Consider the following 23571-nt stretch of genomic DNA (forward strand, 5'->3'; position numbering starts at 1 on the left):
TCTTGACTTCAATGAAAATAAATACTTGTTTTATAAAAAGTAAAATAAAGACCTCTTTCTTGACCTCATATTTAACTGTTGACAGCACTGTAACAGTAAAACTTGCAATTTCAAACCTACATTGTTTAGAAATGTAACTATTAAATTCTAACTCTCTAAACATTTTACTTGTCGAAATTATTATTATTTTAAGCAATATTAGTAGTTGTAGTAAAAAACGGCTTCAAAACTGGACCTTTAATCTAGGGGTGTTGTGAGGGGGGCACATCCTTGCCCCACGCCCCCATTCCATCTGGATTCGCCCCTGCTTTGGCGTTTGAGCACAAAGAATGGATAACATTTATTTATGCAGAAAACAGGACCAGATTTACAGGTAAGAAAGTTTTATTGCGTTTTCACATCATGTGGTCCTCAGAAAGAGAGTTTAGGTGCATTTGAGTGGAAAACAGTGTTAGTTGTTGACGCGTCGCGGAGGATCAGCTGTTTTTAACGAGACGATACGGAGCGGCTCAGCTCAGAATTCTAAATAAAGGAGGGAAAAAAGTATAAAAATGTCTTTGTAAAGCTCAGTGCAGGTGTGCTGATCACCGCGCTTTAAGAGGTGAGGACGAGTCGAGCAGCTGCAAAAAACCGTGGATGAAAAGCTCACAGTTCGCTGAAAGTGGGCAGTTCAGTCGAACCCCGACCTCCTGCCCACAGACCAAGTTTAATGCTGCTGTCGACCCACAATGAAAAATAATAGTAACGCACAGTGACATGGAGAAGTAACTTTAATCTGATTACTGATTTGGAAAGATTAACGCGTTAGATTACTCGTTACTAAAAAAAGTGGTCGGATTAGAGTAACGCGTTACCGGCATCACTGCTGTCACTTGCTCGTATTACACTACCACTGTCGTGTCATGTGTTACGCAGCACTAACGCGACTGTCTATTATACTATAGTACAGCGCTTTGCTGCCATCTACTGGAATAAAAGAGCATTACATCATCTGCCACACTATTACAGCACATACACCCGATAATGGTGATATTTGATAATTGCCCATGGCACCCCTGATGATAGGGTGCCGCGGCACCCCGGTTGAGAATCACTGGGTTAGAGAATGGAGCACTGGCTATCTGGAACCAGAAGCCTTCTGATTTGGAAGCAATCAAGCTAAAGTGCTCATATCAAACCAGGCTGCACAGTGGCTGTTAGTGTGCTTGAAATGCATGTGTGAGCATCAGAACTGTGACAGGGTGAAAACACAGATTCACCAATTGTAGTTGATTTTACTGGGACTTGAGCCAACGGTTTCTAGATAAGCTCAGATGCATTCTGAGCATCCAGAACAGTAATTTTAATGTTTTGAGAAGACCATAAAGTGGACACCATTTGACTTATGCAATTTGAAACTGTGGATATAAGTACTTTATTCTGAGAATAGCCAGCATTGATTTTATTAATTATTGTAAATAAGGTATCACCACATGTGTAGAACAATAGGTTGAGTTCTCATTAAAAAAAACAACTGCAATGTGGTAAAATGTATTCATAAATATGAAAGAACAGGCTCTTAATAATTATTAACTATCATATACTGTATTTTTTTTTTTTGTCAAGATTTGTTTTTGCATACGTTTGAAGAAACAACAGATCATAAGCAAGGTTGGGTAGGATTACTTTGAAAGAATACATGTGGATTACATATATATATGTACATACATTTGGATTACTTGTAATCTGATTACTTTTGGATTACATTTCAAAGTAATCTTACCCAACCCTGATCATAAGTTTAGGATAAATTACTTATCATGAATTTAATTTTTGAAGTGGCACTAATGACAACACTCATACTGAACATAATTTCGCTTGCATAGACTGATTTTGGAGATCAAGCAATAATTGCAGATGGGCTTTCTGAGGTCCCAGATAGCTTTTCTGATTTCCTTTTCTAACTTTCAGAATTTAGTAAATTAGCATATGGTCCATTGATACTTATGTGTAGACACTAGTCCCTAGAGGCAACTATTTTTGGTTTCAAATCTGGGCAAATGCAGTCCCAGAAAATTCCGAATGTGACAAACAAGAAACAGGTGTTGTAAACAAGTCAATGCTGCTAAAAATACAAACTCGCAGAAACAAAGATACTATTCTGACATGGTTTTGCACATAAGACTGACATGGTTTGCACATAAGACTGGCATAGCATGTTTCAAGTACACACATATATGTCAGAAGGTGGGGGGGACATACCATATTCTGTCCCCCCTGGTTGAAAATGTGTGTCGGGGGGGACATGTCCCCCTTATCCCCCACCAAATTGTGCCCATGTACGTTTCATATCTTGGTTGCCATCATATTGTTGTGATCAATGGACTCTCAGAAAACAGACTCATTGGATTGGAGTTCCATCTCATAAATATATGTAGTCCCAACTAAATTAATCCTCTCTCTCCCAACTCTTCTGTACTTTGCTGCACGGAGAAACGGTCTGATAAGACTGATGGTTAAGTTGTGCACATATCATTCATCACAGAACCTACTGTGCACAAACTGTATCTGCATGAATTACCAACCAATTCCCATTTAAGTCAAAATGGGAGCCTTGCTACTGTCAAGACATTAAGTTTGTAAAATGTGTAAAAAATATTATAATTTTGCCTGGGTTGAAGATGACTAAATTGGAAATCCTGCACATAACTGAAATGAGATCATCCAATGACTTTTTGTTTGAGTGTATAGGTACAGTGGCAAGGAAAAGTATGTAAGCCTTTGAGCCATTACAAATCTTGTGTAATAATTCAAGGGTTCACAGTCAACACTGAAAAAAACAGAATAGCTGAACCAACTTAAAAAAGTGTTACAATTGGTAAAACCTGAATGAATTAAGTTGTTTGAACTTAAGTTTTTAAGTTATCTAACGTACAAACATGAGTTCAAACAACTCAATTCATTCAGGTTTTACCATTTGTTTCTTTTTTCAGTGTACAACATGACAAATTAAATACAAATAGAAATGCCAAAGTGATGGGCTGCATAAGTACTGCACCCTTCACTGTAAAGGTAAAGCATCACTTTTACAGCCAGTTTTCTCCAGACAAATTAGGACATGGATGCATGAACATTTCAAAGTCACTGAATGTGTCTTGGACTTTATATACATCAATTATGAAGAAATACCAACAGAATAATATTGTATGGTAAATCTATTTGGAGTGACCATGCAAAAAGGAGACCAGTGAGGAAAGCCACCAAGACATGCAGACAACCCTGAAAAGATTAGTTTACTGTGGCTGTAACTATAGAAATTGCGCACATTGGGTATTGTGTAGATTTTGCATCTTTTCACTGAATTTAAAGGGCATCATTTTAGAAATTTTTTATCTGTAAAACTGATTTTTTTTTTTCTCTTAAATCTGATATCATTTAAGATGAGTAATAGCTCAAGGATTCACATACTTTTTTCTTGTCATTGTACAATGAAAAAAAATTGATGTAATTTGTTACAGCTAATTTTTTTAGTTTCTCACAATGTATATTTATGATCTTATAAAGTGATTCCAGCAGATGTAAACTGGAAACCACAATTTTCCATTAGACCAATGTAAATAAGTACTTTGAATGAAGTGCACTGTGTTTCACTTTTTTTCAGTGTATGCAGTTCCTTAGTTTCAATGTTTTTTGTTTTTATTGTTTTGTTATTGTAGTTCAAGAGTGTTAAAAATGGCAGAAGAATCAAAATTTTAAAAATATCAGTCAGTAATATCATCAAAATAGCTTCATACGAGGGCTGTCAATAAAGTATAGGTCCTTTTTATTTTTTTTCAAAAACTATATGGATTTCATTCATATGTTTTTACGTCAGACATGCTTGAACCCTCGTGTGCACGCGTGAGTTTTTCCACGCCTGTCGGTGACGTCATTCGCCTGTGAGCACTCCTTGTGGGAGGAGTCGTCCAGCCCCTCGTCGGAATTCCTTTGTCTGAGAAGTTGCTGAGAGACTGGCGCTTTGTTTGATCAAAAGTTTTTCTAAACCTGTGAGACACATCGAAGTGGACAGGGTTCGAAAAATTAAGCTGGTTTTCGGTTAAAATTTTAACGGCTGATGAGAGATTTTGAGGTGATACTGTCGCTTTAAGGACTTCCCACGGAGCGGGACGTCGCGCAGTGCTCTCAGGCGCCGTTGTCAGCCTGTTTCAAGCTGAAAACCTCCACATTTCAGACTCTATTGATCCAGGACTTCATGAGAGAACAGAGAAATTTCAGAAGAAGTTGGTTTCAGCATTTTATCCGGATATTCCACTGTTAAAAGAGATTTTTTTAATGAAAGACGTGCGGATGGATTGCAGCGTCGGCTCGCAGCCGCCGCGATGCTCCGCCACAGGAAAAACACCTCCGTGTTGATAACCATTTGTAAAATCCAGGTGGCTTTTGATGGCTTTCAGTGGAGTGAGTATCTGAGAAATTGTTTAACAGCTGGGCATGTTCCAACTTGTCCTTAAGGCTTCCAACGGAGGTGTTTTTCCTGTGGCGGCGCGTCACGGCGGCTCGCAGACATTTAACCCAGACACTTAAATTAGGTTTTTAACATTTCCAGGATCAAAGGTATGTAAAATACACAAATAAATGAAATGGTGGCCATTTTGGTGTAAAAGGTGCAAGTGGGATTTTCAAGGATTTTTAAGTATGTGATTCCATACTTTTTTAAAACCTATCCTGAAAATTTCAGTTTGTTCTGCAAAATTTCAATGTTTTTATGCTAAACTATTATTGACTATAGGTCAAAAGCAGATGGTCACCCCACTGAGTCTGGTCTGCTTGAGCTTTCTTCCTATTATCAAAAAACGTCTGAGCAAGTTTTTTCCTTCCCACTGCTGTTAGTGTGATTGCTTAGGAGGTAATATGAGGTTAATGGGACCATACCTTATCTTAGCACCATGGGGGTGACATAATGTGAGTTGACATTGTTGATTTGAAATCTGGCTCGCGCCACTCAGGAGCGTGCACGAACATGCATGAACCCACACCCTTTTGGAGGGGTTGCAGTCTGAAACCTTATCACAAGATGCAGAAAATATAATCATGCCACTTTAAACTAAAGGTGTAGTTATTTCTCATACTGTAGTCACATTGATTTATAGATGCTTTTCAGTAATCTGCTTTTCAAAGTAATTATTGCACTTTTTTATTTTATGGGTTCTCAGAAATACATTTCCCCAGAATCACCAATGGCAGATCAATGGAAGGAGGCATTTGACAGCGCTGTTGAAGTGGCACATAAAGCTGGGGAGGTAAGTTAAAGAAATTCACTTTTAATTGACAAATAAGTGTCATCTTATACTTGAAAGGTAACTTATGTTACAAAATCTGAGTCTTTGTTTTGTTGGATGGTATAATTTTAATTATTTCGTTTTAAAAAAGGGACTGTGCAGGATTTAGGGGTGTGTCTTAGCAGAAAATGGAATACATCATTCATAACCATCTGTTCGTTCATTATCTGCAACAATGAATCAGAGTTTTCATAAGCTTAGAGTGAGACTTCCATATCAACATGGCAGGACGCCCTCTCATGGAGGCTGCCATATTGCAAGGGATAAACATACAGTAGTGTTCAGAATAACAGTAGTGCTATGTGACTAAAAAGGTTAATCCAGGTTTTGAGTATATTTCTTATTGTTACATGGGAAACAAGGTACCAGTAGATTCTCACAAATCCAACAAGACCAAGCATTCATGATATACACACTCTTAAGGCTATGAAATTGGGCTATTAGTAAAAACAAAAAGTAAAAAAGGGGGTGTTCACAATAATAGTAGCATCTGCTGTTGACGCTACAAACTCAAAACTATTATGTTCAAACTGCTTTTTTAGCAATCCTGTGAATCACTAAACTAGTATTTATTTGTATAACCACAGTTTTTCATGATTTCTTCACATCTGCGAGGCATGGAGTCAACCAACTTGTGGCACCTTTCAGCTGTTATTCCACTCTAAGATTCTTTAACAACATTCCACAATTCATTCACATTTCTTGGTTTTGCTTCAGAAACAGCTTTTTTGATGTCACCCCACAACCTCTCAATTGTATTTAGGTCCGGGGATTGAGCAGGCCACTCCAAAACATTAATTTTGTTGGTTTGGAAACATGATTTTGCTGGTTTACTAGTGTGCTTGGGGTCATTGTCATGTTGAAACACCCATTTCAAGGGCATGTCCTCTTCAGCATAAGGCAACATGACCTCTTCAAGTATTTTGACATATCCAAACTGATCCATGATACCTGGTATGCGATATATAGGCCCAACACCATAGTAGGAGAAACATGCCCATATCATGATGCTTGCACCACCATGCTTCACTGTCTTCACTGTGAACTGTGGCTTGAATTCAGAGTTTGGGGGTCGTCTCACAAACTGTCTGCGGCCCTTGGATCCAAAAAGAACAATTTTACTCTCATCAGTCCACAAAATATTCCTCTATTTCTCTTTAGGCCTGTTGATGTGTTCTTTGGCAAATTGTAACCTCTTCTGCACATGTCTTTTATTTAACAGAGGGACTTTGCGGGGGATTCTTGCAAATAAATTAGCTTTACACAGGTGTCTTCTAACTGTCACAGCACTTACAGGTAACTCCAGACTGTCTTTGATCATCTTGGAGCTGATCAATGGGTGAGCCTTTGCCATTCTGGTTATTCTTCTATCCATTTTGATGGTTGTTTTCCATTTTTTTTTCCATGCGTCTCTAGTTTTTTTTGTCCATTTTAAAGCATTGGAGATCATTGTAGATGAACAGCCTATAATGTTTTGCACCTGCATATAAGTTTTCCCCTCTCCAATCAACTTTTTAATCAAACTACGCTGTTCTTCTGAACAATGTCTTGAACGTCCCATTTTCCTCAGGCTTTCAAAGAGAAAAGCATGTTCAACAGGTGCTGGCTTCATCCTTAAATAGGGGACACCTGATTCACACCTGTTTGTTCCACAAAATTGACGAACTCACTGACTGAATGCCACACTACTATTATTGTGAACACCCCCTTTTCTACTTTTTTTTACTAACAGCCCAATTTCATAGCCTTAAGAGTGTGCATATCATGAATGCTTGGTCCTGTTGGATTTGTGAGAATCTACTGAATCTACTGGTACCTTGTTTCCAATGTAACAATAAGAAATATACTAAAAACCTGGATTAATCTTTTTAGTCATATAGCACTACTATTATTCTGAACACTACTGTATTTGAAAGGCTGAAGAAAATACTGGAATCAGTGCTTTCTCCAAATACACATTGTCTAATGGTTGTTTATGCAGGCTAACACATTTGAAAATGAAGAATCATAAATATTGCTGATCCCAGGAGAAGGCAATGATTTATATTAAGGGAGACAAAATTGTGACCAGCAATGGATGGCATAATGCAGTCTGCAACTTCACCACTAGATGACACTAAATTCTACACACTGGTGGCTTTAACCTGCATATGTTTGTGAAGAAAACCTCACATGCTAATTAGTATTCTGTTTAATTAGGAAATACGAAAAGCTCTGGACGATGAGATAAAGGTCTGCACAAAGAGCTCCTCTGTGGACCTCATCACTAAGACCGACCAACGTGTGGAGAAAATCATCATCGATTATCTTAAAAACAAGTTCCCCACACACAGGTGAGTCAGAGGACCACTAACACACATTTGATCAGTCTTCTTGGTGTTCAAAATTCCTCTTTTTTTTCCTGCTCCAGCTTCATCGGGGAGGAGTCGGTGTCTGCAGGGCAAGCTTGCAAGTTCACTGATAATCCCACGTGGATCATAGACCCAGTGGATGGCACCACAAACTTCGTACATGGGTAAAACCATCAGAATTTTGAAAGAAAGAAAATGTTGTCGAGTAGCATACTTGGTAATGCCCGTGATGCTAATTGAGACATCAAACCAAGTTTTTTGGTTGCGGAATGAATTTAAAAGCAGTACCACCAAAATACTTCAAAAAATTCCAAACATTTACACCATAATAATAACAACGTTAATTAAACTGGATAAATCGTTCAGAACCAGTCAAATAAGAGTCTTGTAAACCAGCATCATCCAATTTGTATACCACCTTACTGTCAAAGACGGCATGCCAACTTTGGCATACAACTCACAGTGGTGTGTGAGGCAGCCACAACCAGTGATGAATCTCAAGGCACAGTGTTACAGCGGGGACTGTAGACAAATGGTTGAAGTGCACTTGTATACGACATTGCTGTAGTCCAGTAAGGGCAGGAAGGTAGCAGTTATCAGTAGCTTCTGGGCACTTAAGGTGAAACATGACATTTCTAAAAAGAAAGGCTAGTTTCACCATTAATTTGGAGATCAAGTGTTTAAGATGGATTTTAAAGGAAAGCTCTGTGTCAATAGTGAATCCCAAATACTTTTAACTGCTTACTAGTTTGAGAATATTACCGTGAGCACTTTAAATTGATGGTATGCTCTCCAAGGAAATATGCGACTTTGAGAAAAACATTATTTTTGATTTCTCTCCATTCAAGACTAGCTTGAATTTCTCCAAACAGCACTGCACTAACTCAAAAGTGGACTGCAAAAATTCAAATGTCTGAGTCATTGAGTTTGAGCAATAATAGATTACAGTGTCGTCGGCATAAAGACGATAGAAGGCATTTGATAGGTTTGCACACAGGTCAGTAGGATAAATTGTTAACAGAATAGATCCTAAAACTGAGCCTTGAGGGACACCTTTGTTTACCTCAAAGCACATTGTTTTTTGATGCAAAAGAGCCATGAAATGTTTCTTGCCCCTTCTATTTTTGTGCATATGCCAGTGCACAAGTCACTGATTGGCACCATTGGTAGTTCAAAGATTTTGGATCGTTCAAACTATACCTTTTTGGAATATTTGTGATCAGACATATAATGTGGTACACTTTATAATGTGAAAGGAGCATTTTGAAATTTTGATCCTTGTGTAATTCTTCATTGACCCCTACCTGGCTACAGCCCCCACCCTGGGATGCCTATCATGTATTTTTGTGTAGGCCATGATATACTGAGGCTGGATTGTAAGTGTTGTTTATAAGTGGCTCATTGACTAAACCTTTTTAATTGCACCCTCAGACAGCGGTAGCACATGTTGAGGTATTGCTTGTTGTGCATAAATCAGTGTCAAACAGTGACACTGAGTGTTGCACTCAGCAGTGAAATTAGTTTTTGTTATGTGTCGACGCGGGTTGAGGAGCGGACCTGCGTCTGACAGAACCCAGCGCTACAAATAACCAGAAAAGCGGTTCCAAAAACAATATATTTATTACACCCGCTGTGCATAAAAAGTGTAAAAACAAAAATAGCGTCCTTCTGGTGGAGTGACTGTTGGCACGCTCTCCAGCACCCGCAAGGATCAAAGCCCGGCGCTCCTGGACTCACTACCACCACCAAACACCCCCCAGGTGGACACGACAAACTGATTCTCTGTGAAGCAAAGAAGAGGTGAGGTAAGTCAGCAGTTACAACAATATCTTTCAAAAGACACACGCTATCAGCAACACATTCAGGTCTGTATCTTTTTTAACTTTATGCAAATGAGCAGCTTCTCACAACAGGTGGAGGATCACTTATCCGCACGCCACAGCAGTGAGAAGCAAGCTGCACAATTCTCATCACAATTCAAGTATACTGTGTAACAAAACACCAAGTTACTATCAACAATTAGTCAAACACTTAATTACCTTTAATGTGTGCTGACAGCATGTGTCCTCACCCTTCCTTGCTTCACGGGCTCGATGTGTCAAACCCAGGCGCGGTCCTCAGCGTCTCACAAACAAACATCACAAGGTCGAGTTCCCGGCAGTTCTGCTTGAATCACACATGCCTTAAATGCAGAACGCCATCCTGAAGCAGAATCCATCTGCTTCAGCTGAAAGTCTTTAAGGTTGCATGTGAGCACCAGTCACAGGTGCTACACATGATGTTGATGAGGGTGAGGACTCTTCAGCCAGCACCTTCTCCACAGACAAATCAGTTTCCATGCCACCTGAAGAGCAAAGAAAAGAAAAGAACACCAAAATATCCAGCCACACCCCTCAACACACAACAGTACCCCCCCATCAATGGGAAGCCTCCCGGCGTCCGAACAGACCAGGCCTGAGAACAGCACCTCCCTCCGGGGTCCACGTCAGGAAGCAGACAGCACCACGCTCCCAAGGTCCACCACAGACAGCAGGACAGGCACTGCAGCTGGAAGGCCGGCTGGCATCAACAAAAGCCCCAAAACATTCCCCAGTACAATTCAACACACAGAAAAAAACATAAAACCCACCCAAAACCTCCCCAGGGGACTGTCCCATCAAACCCCGGGAAGAAAAGAAAAACTCCCAAACGCAAAAACCCAACACAGCCCCACAAACAATACAAACGTAAATGCATAAAAGAAAAATAACAAACAACCCCCCCAGAATGACCTGCAGAGCCCAACCCCCCCCAGAAGGCCTTCATCGCCAGTTCCAGGAGGAACAGCCAGAACCATAATCCCACAAAGGTCCCCAGGTGTACATGGAGCAAACGGCGCCCCCCAGAGGACCGTACCATCAACCCCAGGAGGTACCCTCCCCACAACCCCGGAACCCCAGACCCGGTCACACTTGGCTAGTTGGCCCCAAGCCAATTCCCCCCCAGAGGACCGTCCCATCAACCCTGGAGGTGGAACCCGGAAGGAAACAGAACAAAATCAAAAATCAACCCCCGGAGGACTACCAAAAACAACCCCGGGGGGATATAAAACGACCGTAAACCCTGTTACCCTCCCCGGCACCCCGAAAGACCCCGGGTCCCTCCCAGAGCCCCTCGGCGGCTCAACTTTGGCGAACGGCTCAAAACATTAAGCCGGAGAAGGGAACAGGAAAAAAACTAACCCAGCTCCAACCCCAAGGCGCAGCGGAGAACCGGAAATACGTCCGGTGCCCCAACTCGACCATACCCCAGCCTCTCGGGAGGGGTGGAACTACCGAAATGGCGAACAGCAACAGATCAGCCCACCCCTCCGACTGAGGTAAGTCTCCGCTGCACCACACCCCGGCAACACCAATGACGAACGGTACAAAGGCTCACCGAGGCTGGAGTGGAACCGGACCCTAACCAAACTAAGAAAAACGCCTCTAACACCCCCCCCCCAGGTGCAGAGGTCTTCTGAGAATGCTCAGCGTGACCAACCTGCACCACCCCACAACCCACAAGACAAACGGTCTTGGGGCAAGTGAGGTTGGGGTTAGGGATGTAGAGAAATAAAAAACAACAAAATAAAACGACCCAACAACCCAAACAGAAAATACCTAAAAACACATAAAAATTAACAATGACGTGAGCCCAGGCGGACCTCTAACCGCCTAACATCCACTCCACCAGATACGCCTCTGACTCTCCATACAATTATAACCCCTATTTAAAGGCACTGCGCTGCGGTGGTTTGAATCATATTTGTCTAATAGATTACAGTTTGTTTATGTAAATGGGGAATCTTCTTCACAGACTAAAGTTAATTATGGAGTTCCACAAGGTTCTGTGCTAGGACCAATTTTATTCACTTTATACATGCTTCCCTTAGGCAGTATTATTAGACGGTATTGCTTAAATTTTCATTGTTACGCAGATGATACCCAGCTTTATCTATCCATGAAGCCAGAGGATACACACCAATTAGCTAAACTGCAGGATTGTCTTACAAACATAAAGACATGGATGACCTCTAATTTCCTGCTTTTAAACTCAGATAAAACTGAAGTTATTGTACTTGGCCCCACAAATCTTAGAAGCATGGTGTCTAACCAGATCGTTACTCTGGATGGCATTTCCCTGATCTCTAGTAATACTGTGAGAAATCTTGGAGTCATTTTTGATCAGGATATGTCATTCAAAGCGCATATTAAACAAATATGTAGGACTGCCTTTTTGCATTTACGCAATATCTCTAAAATCAGAAAGGTCTTGTCTCAGAGTGATGCTGAAAAACTAATTCATGCATTTATTTCCTCTAGGCTGGACTATTGTAATTCATTATTATCAGGTTGTCCTAAAAGTTCCCTAAAAAGCCTTCAGTTGGTTCAGAATGCTGCAGCTAGAGTACTGACGGGGACTAGCAGGAGAGAGCATATCTCACCCGTGTTGGCCTCTCTTCATTGGCTTCCTGTTAATTCTAGAATAGAATTTAAAATTCTTCTTCTTACTTATAAGGTTTTGAATAATCAGGTCCCATCTTATCTTAGGGACCTCGTAGTACCATATTACCCCATTAGAGCGCTTCGCTCTCAGACTGCGGGCTTACTTGTAGTTCCTAGGGTTTGTAAGAGTAGAATGGGAGGCAGAGCCTTCAGCTTTCAGGCTCCTCTCCTGTGGAACCAGCTCCCAATTCAGATCAGGGAGACAGATACCCTCTCTACTTTTAAGATTAGGCTTAAAACTTTCCTTTTCGCTAAGGCTTATAGTTAGGGCTGGATCGGGTGACCCTGGACCATCCCTTGGTTATGCTGCTTTAGACGTAGATTGTGGGGGGGTTCCCATGATGCACTGTTTCTTTCTCTTTTTGCTCCGTATGCATCACTCTGCATTTAATCATTAGTGATCGATCTCTGCCCCCCTTCACGGCATGTCTTTTTCCTGGTTTTTTCCCTCAGCCCCAACCAGTCTCAGCAGAAGACTGCCCCTCCCTGAGCCTGGTTCTGCTGGAGGTTTCTTCCTGTTAAAAGGGAGTTTTTCCTTCCCACTGTTGCCAAGTGCTTGCTCATAGGGGGTCGTTTTGACCGTTGGGGTTTTTCATAATTATTGTATGGCCTTGCCTTACAATATGGAGCGCCTTGGGGCAACTGTTTGTTGTGATTTGGCGCTATAGAAGAAAAAAGTTGATTGAGTTGGTTGATTGATAAAGAAAACAAAACATTTACCCGTGCTAGATCTTTTTTTTTTTTTTTTTAATGTGTGTTATTTTGCCTGTCCCAGAACACTTGGATATATGTCACCATTATTTCTCTGGACGCTTACATGTCGGGGCAATACAGTAATCTGCTCGTCCGAGCTGCATGGGCTCGTCAACAGGAGGAGCCAGAGGTCCCGTCGGAGGAGCTTCAGTGGGGCGAAGAAGGTGGCCCGGATCCGTGTTGGGGAAAGCCCCGAAACGAAAAAACCCGCTCTGATGGGCGTCCTCTCTTGCGTCCACGCTCCTTCATCCGATCATCTAGACGAATCACCAACGATATTAGCTCATCTAAATCGTTTGGCTCATCACGGACTGCCGGCTCGTCTTTTAATGACTCATTTAACCCATCTACAAACATTCCTCGTAAAGCTGCGGCGCTCCAACCTGACTGAGCAGAAACCAGAGAACATTGCATCACCACACAAGGCTCCGGACGACAAACAATCGGTTCGGACGCCGAATCTCTGGGTGACGGAGTTATCTGCACTAGTATCGATGATGCCGCAGCTGGAGCAGCAGGAAGCGGAACGGCTTGCGCTGCAAGCTCCATAACACGGGCGTCTGTTTGTTTAATTTGGTTTGCGAGATGCTGTAATTGCTCCCATATTTTCTCCAAGTGTTCTTGAACTTTTTCGGCAAAAGGAACCGCTTCTGCCGCTGGGTCCATTATGGAATGGCCGGGAATTACTGTTATGTGTCGACGCGGGTTGAGGAGCGGACCTGCGTCTGACAGAACCCAGCGCTACAAATAACCAGAAAAGCGGTTCCAAAAACAATATATTTATTACACCCGCTGTGCATAAAAAGTGTAAAAAAAAAAATAGCGTCCTTCTGGTGGAGTGACTGTTGGCACGCTCTCCAGCACCCGCAAGGATCAAAGCCCGGCGCTCCTGGACTCACTACCAGCACCAAACACCCCCCAGGTGGACACGACAAACTGACTCTCTGTGAAGCAAAGAAGAGGTGAGGTAAGTCAGCAGTTACAACAATATCTTTCAAAAGACACACGCTATCAGCAACACATTCAGGTCTGTATCTTTTTTAACTTTATGCAAATGAGCAGCTTCTCACAACAGGTGGAGGATCACTTATCCGCACGCCACAGCAGTGAGAAGCAAGCTGCACAATTCTCATCACAATTCAAATATACTGTGTAACAAAACACCAAGTTACTATCAACAATTAGTCAAACACTTAATTACCTTTAATGTGTGCTGACAGCATGTGTCCTCACCCTTCCTTGCTTCACGGGCTCGATGTGTCAAACCCAGGCGCGGTCCTCAGCGTCTCACAAACGAACATCACAAGGTCGAGTTCCCGGCAGTTCTGCTTGAATCACACATGCCTTAAATGCAGAACGCCATCCAATTATCTGCTTCAGCTGAAAGTCTTTAAGGTTGCATGTGAGCACCAGTCACAGGTGCTTCACATGATGTTGATGAGGGTGAGGACTCTTCAGCCAGCACCTTCTCCACAGACAAATCAGTTTCCATGCCACCTGAAGAGCAAAGAAAAGAAAAGAACACCAAAATATCCAGCCACACCCCCCAACACACAACAAGTTTTCATATGTTTGTACTGTAAGATACATGTAGCCCACCATTCAAATATGGATTTATATCTTCAATGTGCACAAGGAAATATAAGAAAGGTATTCAGAAGTTTAATTTTGGGAATGCTAAAAGAGATGAACTATATTTTTCCACAGATACCCGTTCGTGACCGTGTCTATTGCATTTGCTGTCAATAAGGAGGTATGTCAAATCAAACTAGAAAGATTTACACTAAATAAAACCATTTAGTTACACTGACTGCTTGAAAATTCCAAAAAATTCTGTATTTTTAGCTGGAATTCGGAATAGTGTACAGCTGCTTGGAGGACAAGATGTACACAGGACGGAAAGGAAAGGGGGCTTTCTGCAATGGACAAAGTCTTGAAGTGTCTGATGTGACAGGTACACAAAACATGATATTCAGGCTTGAGCTTGCCAAAAGACAAACACGTTTATGCATGATGTGTCACATTGCCAATCACTCGTGGTTGTTACTGTATTTGCTGCAAACCTGCAATAATCTTTTTCATTCCAGTGCAGATTTCCACAATTGTTTCATCTTGACTGATACACGCACTCTGAGTACAACATCTACATTCAGAAATATAGATGCAACACGTTTGCTTTCATTGCTATTTTCCATGCATTTAAGGAAAAGTGATTTTGTATACACTGGACAAAAATATATATGAAACACTTTTGTTTCTATTGTTCTTTGCTCTTCATAATGACAGTGTGAAAACATTTTAATGTTTTTTTTTAGATTTTTGCAAATAAAAAAAAACAAACAAACAAACTAAGAAATCACATGCGTGTAAGTATTCACAGCCTTTGCCACGAAGCTTGAAAAAGAGATCAGGTGCATCCTGTTTCCACTGATCATCCTTGAGATGTTTCTCAAGGGAAAAAAAACTAATTTATTCCATTTTGGAATAAGGCTGTAACATGGAAAATATATGGAAAAAGTGAAGCGCTGTGAATACTTTCCAGATGGCAACATCTATGCTGATGTGTAAGTGTAACTCTGCTGGCATACTGATGTTACAGATATCAGAAAGTCCTTAGTCATCTGTGAGCATGGAACCGACAGGTCTCCAGAAGTAGTCTCCAAGATCTTCTCCACCATACAGAAAATCCTCTGCATCCCAGTGCATGGGTAAGTGGTCATCCAGCCCAAAAAAAAAAAAGAAAAAAAAAAAGACTTACCTCCTGTATTCTAAAGTTAAAAAGAAAAGCTTTTGTATACAGTTATTTTAAAGTTATCCAAATCAAATTACTTTCATCTGGTTTCCCTCCAAAATTATTTCCAAATTATACAACAGCATGCTGTGGGGCAGAGGGAAGAGCACATATTATGTGAAAGTAAAATGGGAAAGAGGAGGTTTTACTGTAACTGAGGAAAACTGGGAGCACATTTGTAAAATCCAGTGGCTCTCAACTGGTTTGAATATCGGGCATGAATTCTGTTGGAAAAATATTATGCCTTATTTTATTACAACTGCCCAGAAAAGATATCAGGGAACTGGAGATGCTTGTTGGAGGTGTGGCGTTGAAGGAGCTAACCACTTTCATGTTTTTGGAACTGTCAAATTCTTCACGATTATTGATTTGAGATCCATCAGCGCATACAAAAGGTGTTCTCTATTGTTTTCCCCTTTTCATTTGAAACTGTGTATCTTGGTAACATAGAACTGGATGGCCTGAACAATCGAGACAAGAAACTGCTTTATATCCTTCTAACAGCAAGTAAGAAGGCCATTACCAGAAAATGGCTCAAACCTGAACCACCAAGAACATTACACAAGAAATTTACGAAATGTCTCTTCAACTAAAATTGCAAATGGGCTCATTTTATAGAACCTGGTCTAAATGGACAGAATATGTCAAGCCTATAAGATCTGACTTTACCTAATGCTGCTGTTTAAATATCGATGACTGCTGTTTTTGGTGATGTTATGTTAAAAGGTGCCCCCACCCCTATTGTTCATGTTCCTATTTCTGTTTTTGTAAAAATGTTAAAATTCTTCAATAAAAACTATTTTTTTAATTATACTTTCATCTGAATTTCAGCTGTCAATTTTTCCTCCAATTGCAAACCAGTACCTTCAGAGTAGGTGTTGGTCCAACTCAAAGGGTACTGCAGTTTAAAACAAATTCTTGTTCAGTGTTATCATATAAGCTTCATCACCAATGCAGTTTTGAGTTCATTTTGAGATCTACTATAGTTGTCCTGTTGACATTTGTGTATTTCTTGGTCAGCAATTTGTGAAAAAACAAATTTCTCTAATGTCAGTTGTTACAGTTGAGTACACCAGTCACAGTTAATGTTTTAACATGACTAAAGTTGTAAAAAAAATAGTTACCCTTTCTATGAATTAATTTTCACACCAACTATAATAATTGTAACTTTGAAATATTCTTGCATCAATCATCTGATTTGTCATTTTTCATTATTAATTAATAAATATTGAGTACTTCTAACATGCACAGTACCAGTATCTTACCTTGGCAGTCATTTGGCATTAATATTGTCATTTTGGCAGGCTCCGCGGGACAGGAACTGCAGCCACCAACATGTGCCTCGTGGCATCAGGGGCCGTCGAAGCCTTTTATGAGATTGGGATCCACTGCTGGGATATTGCTGCAGGAGCAGTTATCAAGGAAGCTGGAGGAGTACTCTTGGATGTTACTGGTGTGTATCATCAACTGTACGAATAATCATTTAAGCCATTTACTAAGCAAATATGCAATGTCTGACTCATTTCATTTAGTTATTTTTTAACGTTAGTGCTAAATACCACAAGATCCTTTACAGTCAAAAGTTTAGTACGCTGTCTTGACGTCTGAAGAAAAAACCCAGTCTGATCATCTCAAATTTACTTCATTCATTGTTTATACTGTTATCCCAAGAGGTGGGGTACACCCTGGACAGGATGCCAGTCCATTGCAGGGATGCACAAACACATTCACACTCTCACCCGTCAATTTAAGGTTTCCATTTCACCGAACCTGCATATATCTTTGGAAGTGGTAGAAAAACGGACCACCCAGAGGCAGGGTTGGGATGTTTTAGACGTATCATGACAAAAACCTGGCAAAACAATCTGTGAAAACAGGTTTGAGGCTGTTTTTGTTGTTAAAAAACAAAACAAAACAAAAAAAACATAATATGTCTAAAATAGGAAAAGATACTTGGATTCTGTTCAAATTCTGCATAAAATTCCATGGTAATAAACAACATGTAGTTAACATGTAGTTGGATCCATACGGTGCATCCTGAAAGTATTCACAGCGCAAAACTCTTTCCACACTTTGTTACAGCCTTGTTCCAAAATAGATGAAATATTTTTCCCCCTCAAAATTCTACACACAATACCCCATAATGACAATGGGAAACAACGACAAAAAAAACCTAAGGGCCCTGTCCCACTGGCGTTTAGAAGGATTTGCATATGGATTGAGTACAAAATTGGCCCATATTCGCCAAACATCCGCAATATCTGTGTAACATGCCTGTATGAGTCGGCCGTCATCCGAACATGCCCGTGATCATCCACAGAGGCACGCATGTCCACAGCCAGGATTTTTGAGTAGCTCAAAAATCTGGATGTGGATAACATCCACCTTACATACTCCATACATACTCAATTCATACACAATACATACTCACTCTATGCACTGTATAGCTGCCGTTAACCGCTGATATCTGCAACTGACAGGGATTTGCGGCTTGGCAGCGGACCGGGACAGCGTGGAAAACAGGTATATTGCGTGCCTATCATGTCCACATCACGAACTAAAATATGTTGCATACAAATTGGCCACGAATAAAGCGTTTTTATTACATCTGCTTTGCAGCTGATTTGCAGACAATCTGTGAATGCATAACAAACATGTCACGTAAACCCAAAGTACTATATGTGGCAGAAAGCGACATACCTGCCAGTCAGTGCCGGTCCAGCTGTGTAAATCCACAAAGACGTAATAGCTGCTGCAATCCAGGACTTTTATTTAACACCAACAAAAGGAAGAGTTGCTGTTTAGCCACAACTCACACTGAAGTCTGTTTTCTGTGACACTCTCAAAAAAAAAAAAAAAGAACACCGTCTCACACCCCAAGCAGTTTCCCCCCTCCTGCTCCCCAAACTCATGAACAGTTAACCCTCTCATGACAACACTCTGTGATCAACTTGTCCAAGTCCAGCAAATGCTCCAGAGGCTGTATTGTTGGTGTGAATAGTGATGCTGATGGCCCGAGTGCGCTTCTTTTATGACCACAATGCAGATGCCGTGCACGCGCAACACTTGCGCGGTGCATTCATAATACACCCGTAATACTGCCGTGATAATCTCAATGTGTCGGATCAGTTTCCTCACTACATGCGTTACCGTGATTGTTCATCATATATTCACTATATATTATTAATATATCCGTAATTCATACTGGGACATTTGTCATTTTTGGGCATTTTTGTTGTGGACGACAACGAACGCCCCCAATTTGTATACTCAATTCATGCGCAATTAATCCTCTCCCCAGTGGGACAGGGCCCTAAGAAATCACTTGTACATAAGTATTCACAGCTTTTGATATGAAGCTCAAAATTGAAAAATTGAGCTCAAGTGCATCCTGTTTCCACTGATTATCCTGAAGATATTTCTACAGCTTAATTGGAATCCATTTGGGATAAAAAGTGATTGGACATGATTTGGAAAGACACACACCTGTCTTCATATAAGGTCCCACAGTTGACAGTGCATGTCAGAGCACAAATCAAGCATGAAGTCAAAGGAATTGCCTGTAGACCTCTGAGACAGTGTTGTCTCAAGGCACAAATCTGGAGAAAGTTATAGAAACATTTCTGCTGCTTTGAAGGTCCCAATGAGCAATGAACCTCCATCATCTGTAAATGGAAGAAGTTCAGATCCACCAGGACTCTTCCTAAAGTTGGCTTCCGGTCTAAACTGAGTCATCGAGGGAGAAGGACCTTAGTCAGGGAGGTGACCAAGAACCTGATGGTCACCTTGTCAGACCTCCGGCATTCCTCTGTGAAGATAAGACAACCTTCCAGAAGGACAACCATCTCTGCAGCAATCCACCAATCAGGCCTGTATGGTAGAGTGGCCAGACGGAAGTCCTTAGTAAAAGGCATATGGTGGCCCACTCCGAAGAGATCTGAAAATGGCTGTGCACCGTCGCTCCCCATGCAACCTGATGGAGCATGAGAGGTGCTTCAAAGAGGAATGGACAAAACTGACCAAAGACAGGTGCACCAGACCTGTGGCATCATATTCAAGAAGACTTGAGGCTGTAATTGCTGCTAAAGGTGCATCAACAAAGTATTGAGAAAAGGGTGTGAATACTTATGTACTGATTTCTTTCTTTAAAAAAAATTGCAAACAAATAAAAAAAGTCATTATGGGGTGTTGTGAGGAGAATTTTGAGGGAAAAAATGAATTTACTCCATTTTGGAATAAGGCGGTAACATAACAAAATGCGGAAAAAGTGAAGCACAATGAATGCACTCCAGATGCGCTGTATGTATGGGATAAGTGCAGGGGTGCACATAACTGGTACTCATCATGCTCGTGTGTACTAAAAATCATTGATGCACAGCAGACAGCACACAGAGGGAAACACTTTTCCTACAATGTCATTGCTTTCCTCCTATGAAGTGCTTCCCTTGTGTTTTCTGCTGCGCATCATTTCTTTTTAGCACGCACAAGCATCATGCATATCAGTTATGTGCATGCCTGGATATGTGCAAACTCACTACTTTCCAGCATGTGGCAATGTCCAGAAGTCTTGTTTGTAAATTTGTCAGTTTCAAAAGGAGTGACAAAAACTCAACTCTCTTTGATTGTGTCCAGGGCGGCTACTTCAAAAGAGGTGTGAAAAACTAAACTGGTCTTTGGTTTTGACTCTGACACCAACTTCAAAAGAGGTGTGAGCCTTTGATCTGGGATTAAACATGGGATAATTTGACAACAAAAGTCAGTTTCACTTGGTTATGCAGAGCAGATGCATCTGCATTATACACCTCGAGTACACAGTGGTGCCATCAACACTTTGGATTCCAATTTTCAACTGGTGATTTATTAGAAATCATACTGGTAATAAATCAGACAGGAATGTGAGTCATTACGATATGATTGCACTACTTCTATACACAAGAGTCACCAGGAGATGATGTATTCCCCCGGTCCCCACAAATCAGTAATACAAAGTGTCGGGGGATCACGCAAATACAGCCTTATGCTAAATTTGAAATCAAACTGGTCGACTGGTTCTGGAGATATCGTACTAAGAAGCGAAATGAGCAGACGGACAGACGGGCATGCTGATGGCCACCCCAATATTTCATGCCAGGAGGATAAAAAGGGTTTAATACAAATTCTAAAAACTGTTCCTGTCATTCAGTTTGCATGTAAATAATATTGTGCCAATCTACCCCTGACATAATGTTTTTTTTTGCTATATTATCTGTTTTATCATTATCATTACCCTGTAAACATCAAATATGGGGTACACATTGAGTATATGACATTCAAATGCAAGTTCATATCAGGACTTCATAGATTTTCACCAGTGTCCCAGCAAAAACAGATTTTAGTCTGCTGATAACTCAACCCATGCAAACACCACAGAAAGCACCAGGTGGGAAGCAAACCTGAGACTTTTTCGATGTGAGGCAACAGTGCTAATCACTAAGCCACCGTGCTGCCCCACAAAATATTATTCTCAGTCAATGACAAACAAAACATCAGCTTATCTTCATCTCATATTTTCACTTTTATTCACGTCATATTTTTTGTATTTTATTTATTACCTCCACCTGGCAGGGGTGGTGGCCAAGTGGTTAGTGCACTTGGTTTCATTGTAGAAGGTTCCCAGTTCAAACCCCACCCCTGCCACATTTCTCCGTGTGATGTGGAGTTGCATCAGGAAGGACATCCGGTGTAAAACTTGTGCGAAATCAAACTGCGGGTCCACTATTCTTTTTCCCAAAGTCCTAGGGCAGGAAAAATCTAGGAAAATTGGATAAATCCCTTTCAAATTTAATAGTTATGTATGATGACAATCTGCAGGCACTGACTAATCTGGATTGCAGTTATTGTGGGTATTTGAATTTAACATTGAAATTCTTCCCATTATCAGTCGGATACCAAGTGCCAAAAAGCAATGACAAATTGTGCATAGCAGAGATACCCGATGATCTGTGGGAATTATCTGAAAAAATTTCAGAAATCAAAAAAGTTGGGAAGGGGGAAAAAAAAACCCCTGACACCACAAAAAAAAAAAAAAAAAAAAAATTGGTCCAAATGCATGAACTAAATACATACTCATGATATTTGATCACATCAAAATTTAGCTTATGGATAGACACATTTAGTGTTGCAGAGACCAAGAGAGACATTCTGAAGAAATGAGACACTCAATTTCCCCATAAATGCTATGCTAGTGCAATGGCGAGGACCCTGTGCCATGTTTTGTTATAGGAAATGGAATGAGGAAGACTGACCTTCAGATGTTCTGAATTACATTATGTAAGTATCTACAGATGGATGCAGATGTTAGCTGCTTTCTAACCTTTGTCTTAAGTTACAGTATAATTAACAGATGTGGGCTAAAAAAGCATGCCTTACCTAACCGTTAGCTTAGGTCTGGACCTCCTACGATGATATGGTGAGCATTAAATGTTTTTTAATTGGATTGCATCTCTTGTCATTTGTGTCAGATGAAGTTAAAGTGTGTACAGCTTGTTAAGTGTTTTTTTTTTTTTGCTTTTTGTCAATATTAACCTTAGACAAATGCACGAATTAACCTTGCACAAATGACTGCACCTCATAAAACACTTTGTCCAGATTTAAATTGTAGTCAGCGTTGCACTTCGGCAAACATCCGATCCATAAAATCTTACTAATTCCTACAAATCTTCAGCTTTTGTAATTAGCTTGGTGGTGTCATGTTGTGCCGGAGGTGTCAGTTTGGGGGATCTGAACATGGCGACGGTGCGTCAATATAATTTAGAATCAGTATGCTTTTAGGATAATATTTTCGAATACAAAGGTAAGTAATGTTTAGAAGCTTTTCGATGCGTTCTTTCAAAAATGAATGCATTGACACAGGCATGCTGAAATATGAATCACTGTAACCTATCGCTGATCTTCTGACTCTCCATTTCCATAGTGTAACAGTGTCTGGTATCTGCATTTATATGTCCCCTCTGGGTCAGGGGAACGTTATTGCCCCAAGTGGGGTAGTTTAAGTGTCTCGGGGACTTGTTTATGAGTGGGAGTAAATTGGCGTGAGATTGATAGATGGATTGGGGTGGCATCTGATGTAATGGGGACACTGTACTGGACCCTTGTGGTTAAGAAGGAGCTGAGCCAGAAGGAGAGATTCTCAAATTTACCATTCCATTTACATTCCCACCCTTACCTATGATCATGAACTTTCATTAATGACCAAAAGAACAAGAACTCAAACACGGGCAGCAGAAATGAGATGCCTCCATCGGGTATCTGGGCTTACCCTCAGTACTAGGGGAGCTACGACCACTACCTTTGCACCCCCCCAGGACTAAACCAAACCAACTGTTTTAGGTTCCTTAGATTATCCCAAAACACAATCAAGATGTTCCCAAAAATAAAAACTGGCCTCAAGCCAGTTAGCCAAGATTGCGCCCAAGATGGCCGCCAAAATGGGGTTTTTCACTAAAACACCTTTAAACAACACACACACACACACACACTCATCTACAACCGCTTAGTCCAATTAAGGGTTGCGGGGGGCTGGAGCCTATCCCAGCAGTCAGAGCATGAGGTGGGGTACACACAGGACAGGGCGCCAGTCTGTCACAGGGCCACATACAGACAAACAAACACATACACCTACGGACAATATAAAGATTCCAATCCCTGCATATGTTTGGATGTGGGAGGAAACCGGAGCACCCGGAGGAAACCCACACAAACACGGGGAGAACAGGCAAACTCCATACAGAAAGGCCACAGGCGGGAATTGAACCCATGACCTTCTAGGTGTGAGGCAACAATGCTAACCACTAAGC

The 23571-nt window shown here is 41.0% G+C and overlaps 1 protein-coding gene across 2 annotated transcripts in view; it reads left to right on the top strand.

The window, feature by feature from the left end:
• LOC117507049 (inositol monophosphatase 1-like) overlaps positions 1-17230 on the top strand; it is a 30507-nt gene extending 13277 nt beyond the window's left edge. For both annotated transcript variants that reach the window (XM_034166748.1, XM_034166756.1), the window contains 7 exons: positions 5193-5279; positions 7518-7651; positions 7729-7833; positions 14653-14698; positions 14791-14899; positions 15545-15653; positions 17041-17230. In XM_034166748.1, coding sequence (XP_034022639.1) covers positions 5217-5279; positions 7518-7651; positions 7729-7833; positions 14653-14698; positions 14791-14899; positions 15545-15653; positions 17041-17215 — 741 coding nt within the window. In that variant the 5' untranslated portion in view covers positions 5193-5216 and the 3' untranslated portion in view covers positions 17216-17230. The remainder of the gene's footprint in view (positions 1-5192; positions 5280-7517; positions 7652-7728; positions 7834-14652; positions 14699-14790; positions 14900-15544; positions 15654-17040) is intronic.
• Positions 17231-23571: the final 6341 nt, after the last annotated feature.

The sequence above is a fragment of the Thalassophryne amazonica genome, chromosome 1, assembly GCF_902500255.1.
Source record: "Thalassophryne amazonica chromosome 1, fThaAma1.1, whole genome shotgun sequence".
Taxonomy (NCBI): Eukaryota; Metazoa; Chordata; class Actinopteri; order Batrachoidiformes; family Batrachoididae; genus Thalassophryne; species Thalassophryne amazonica.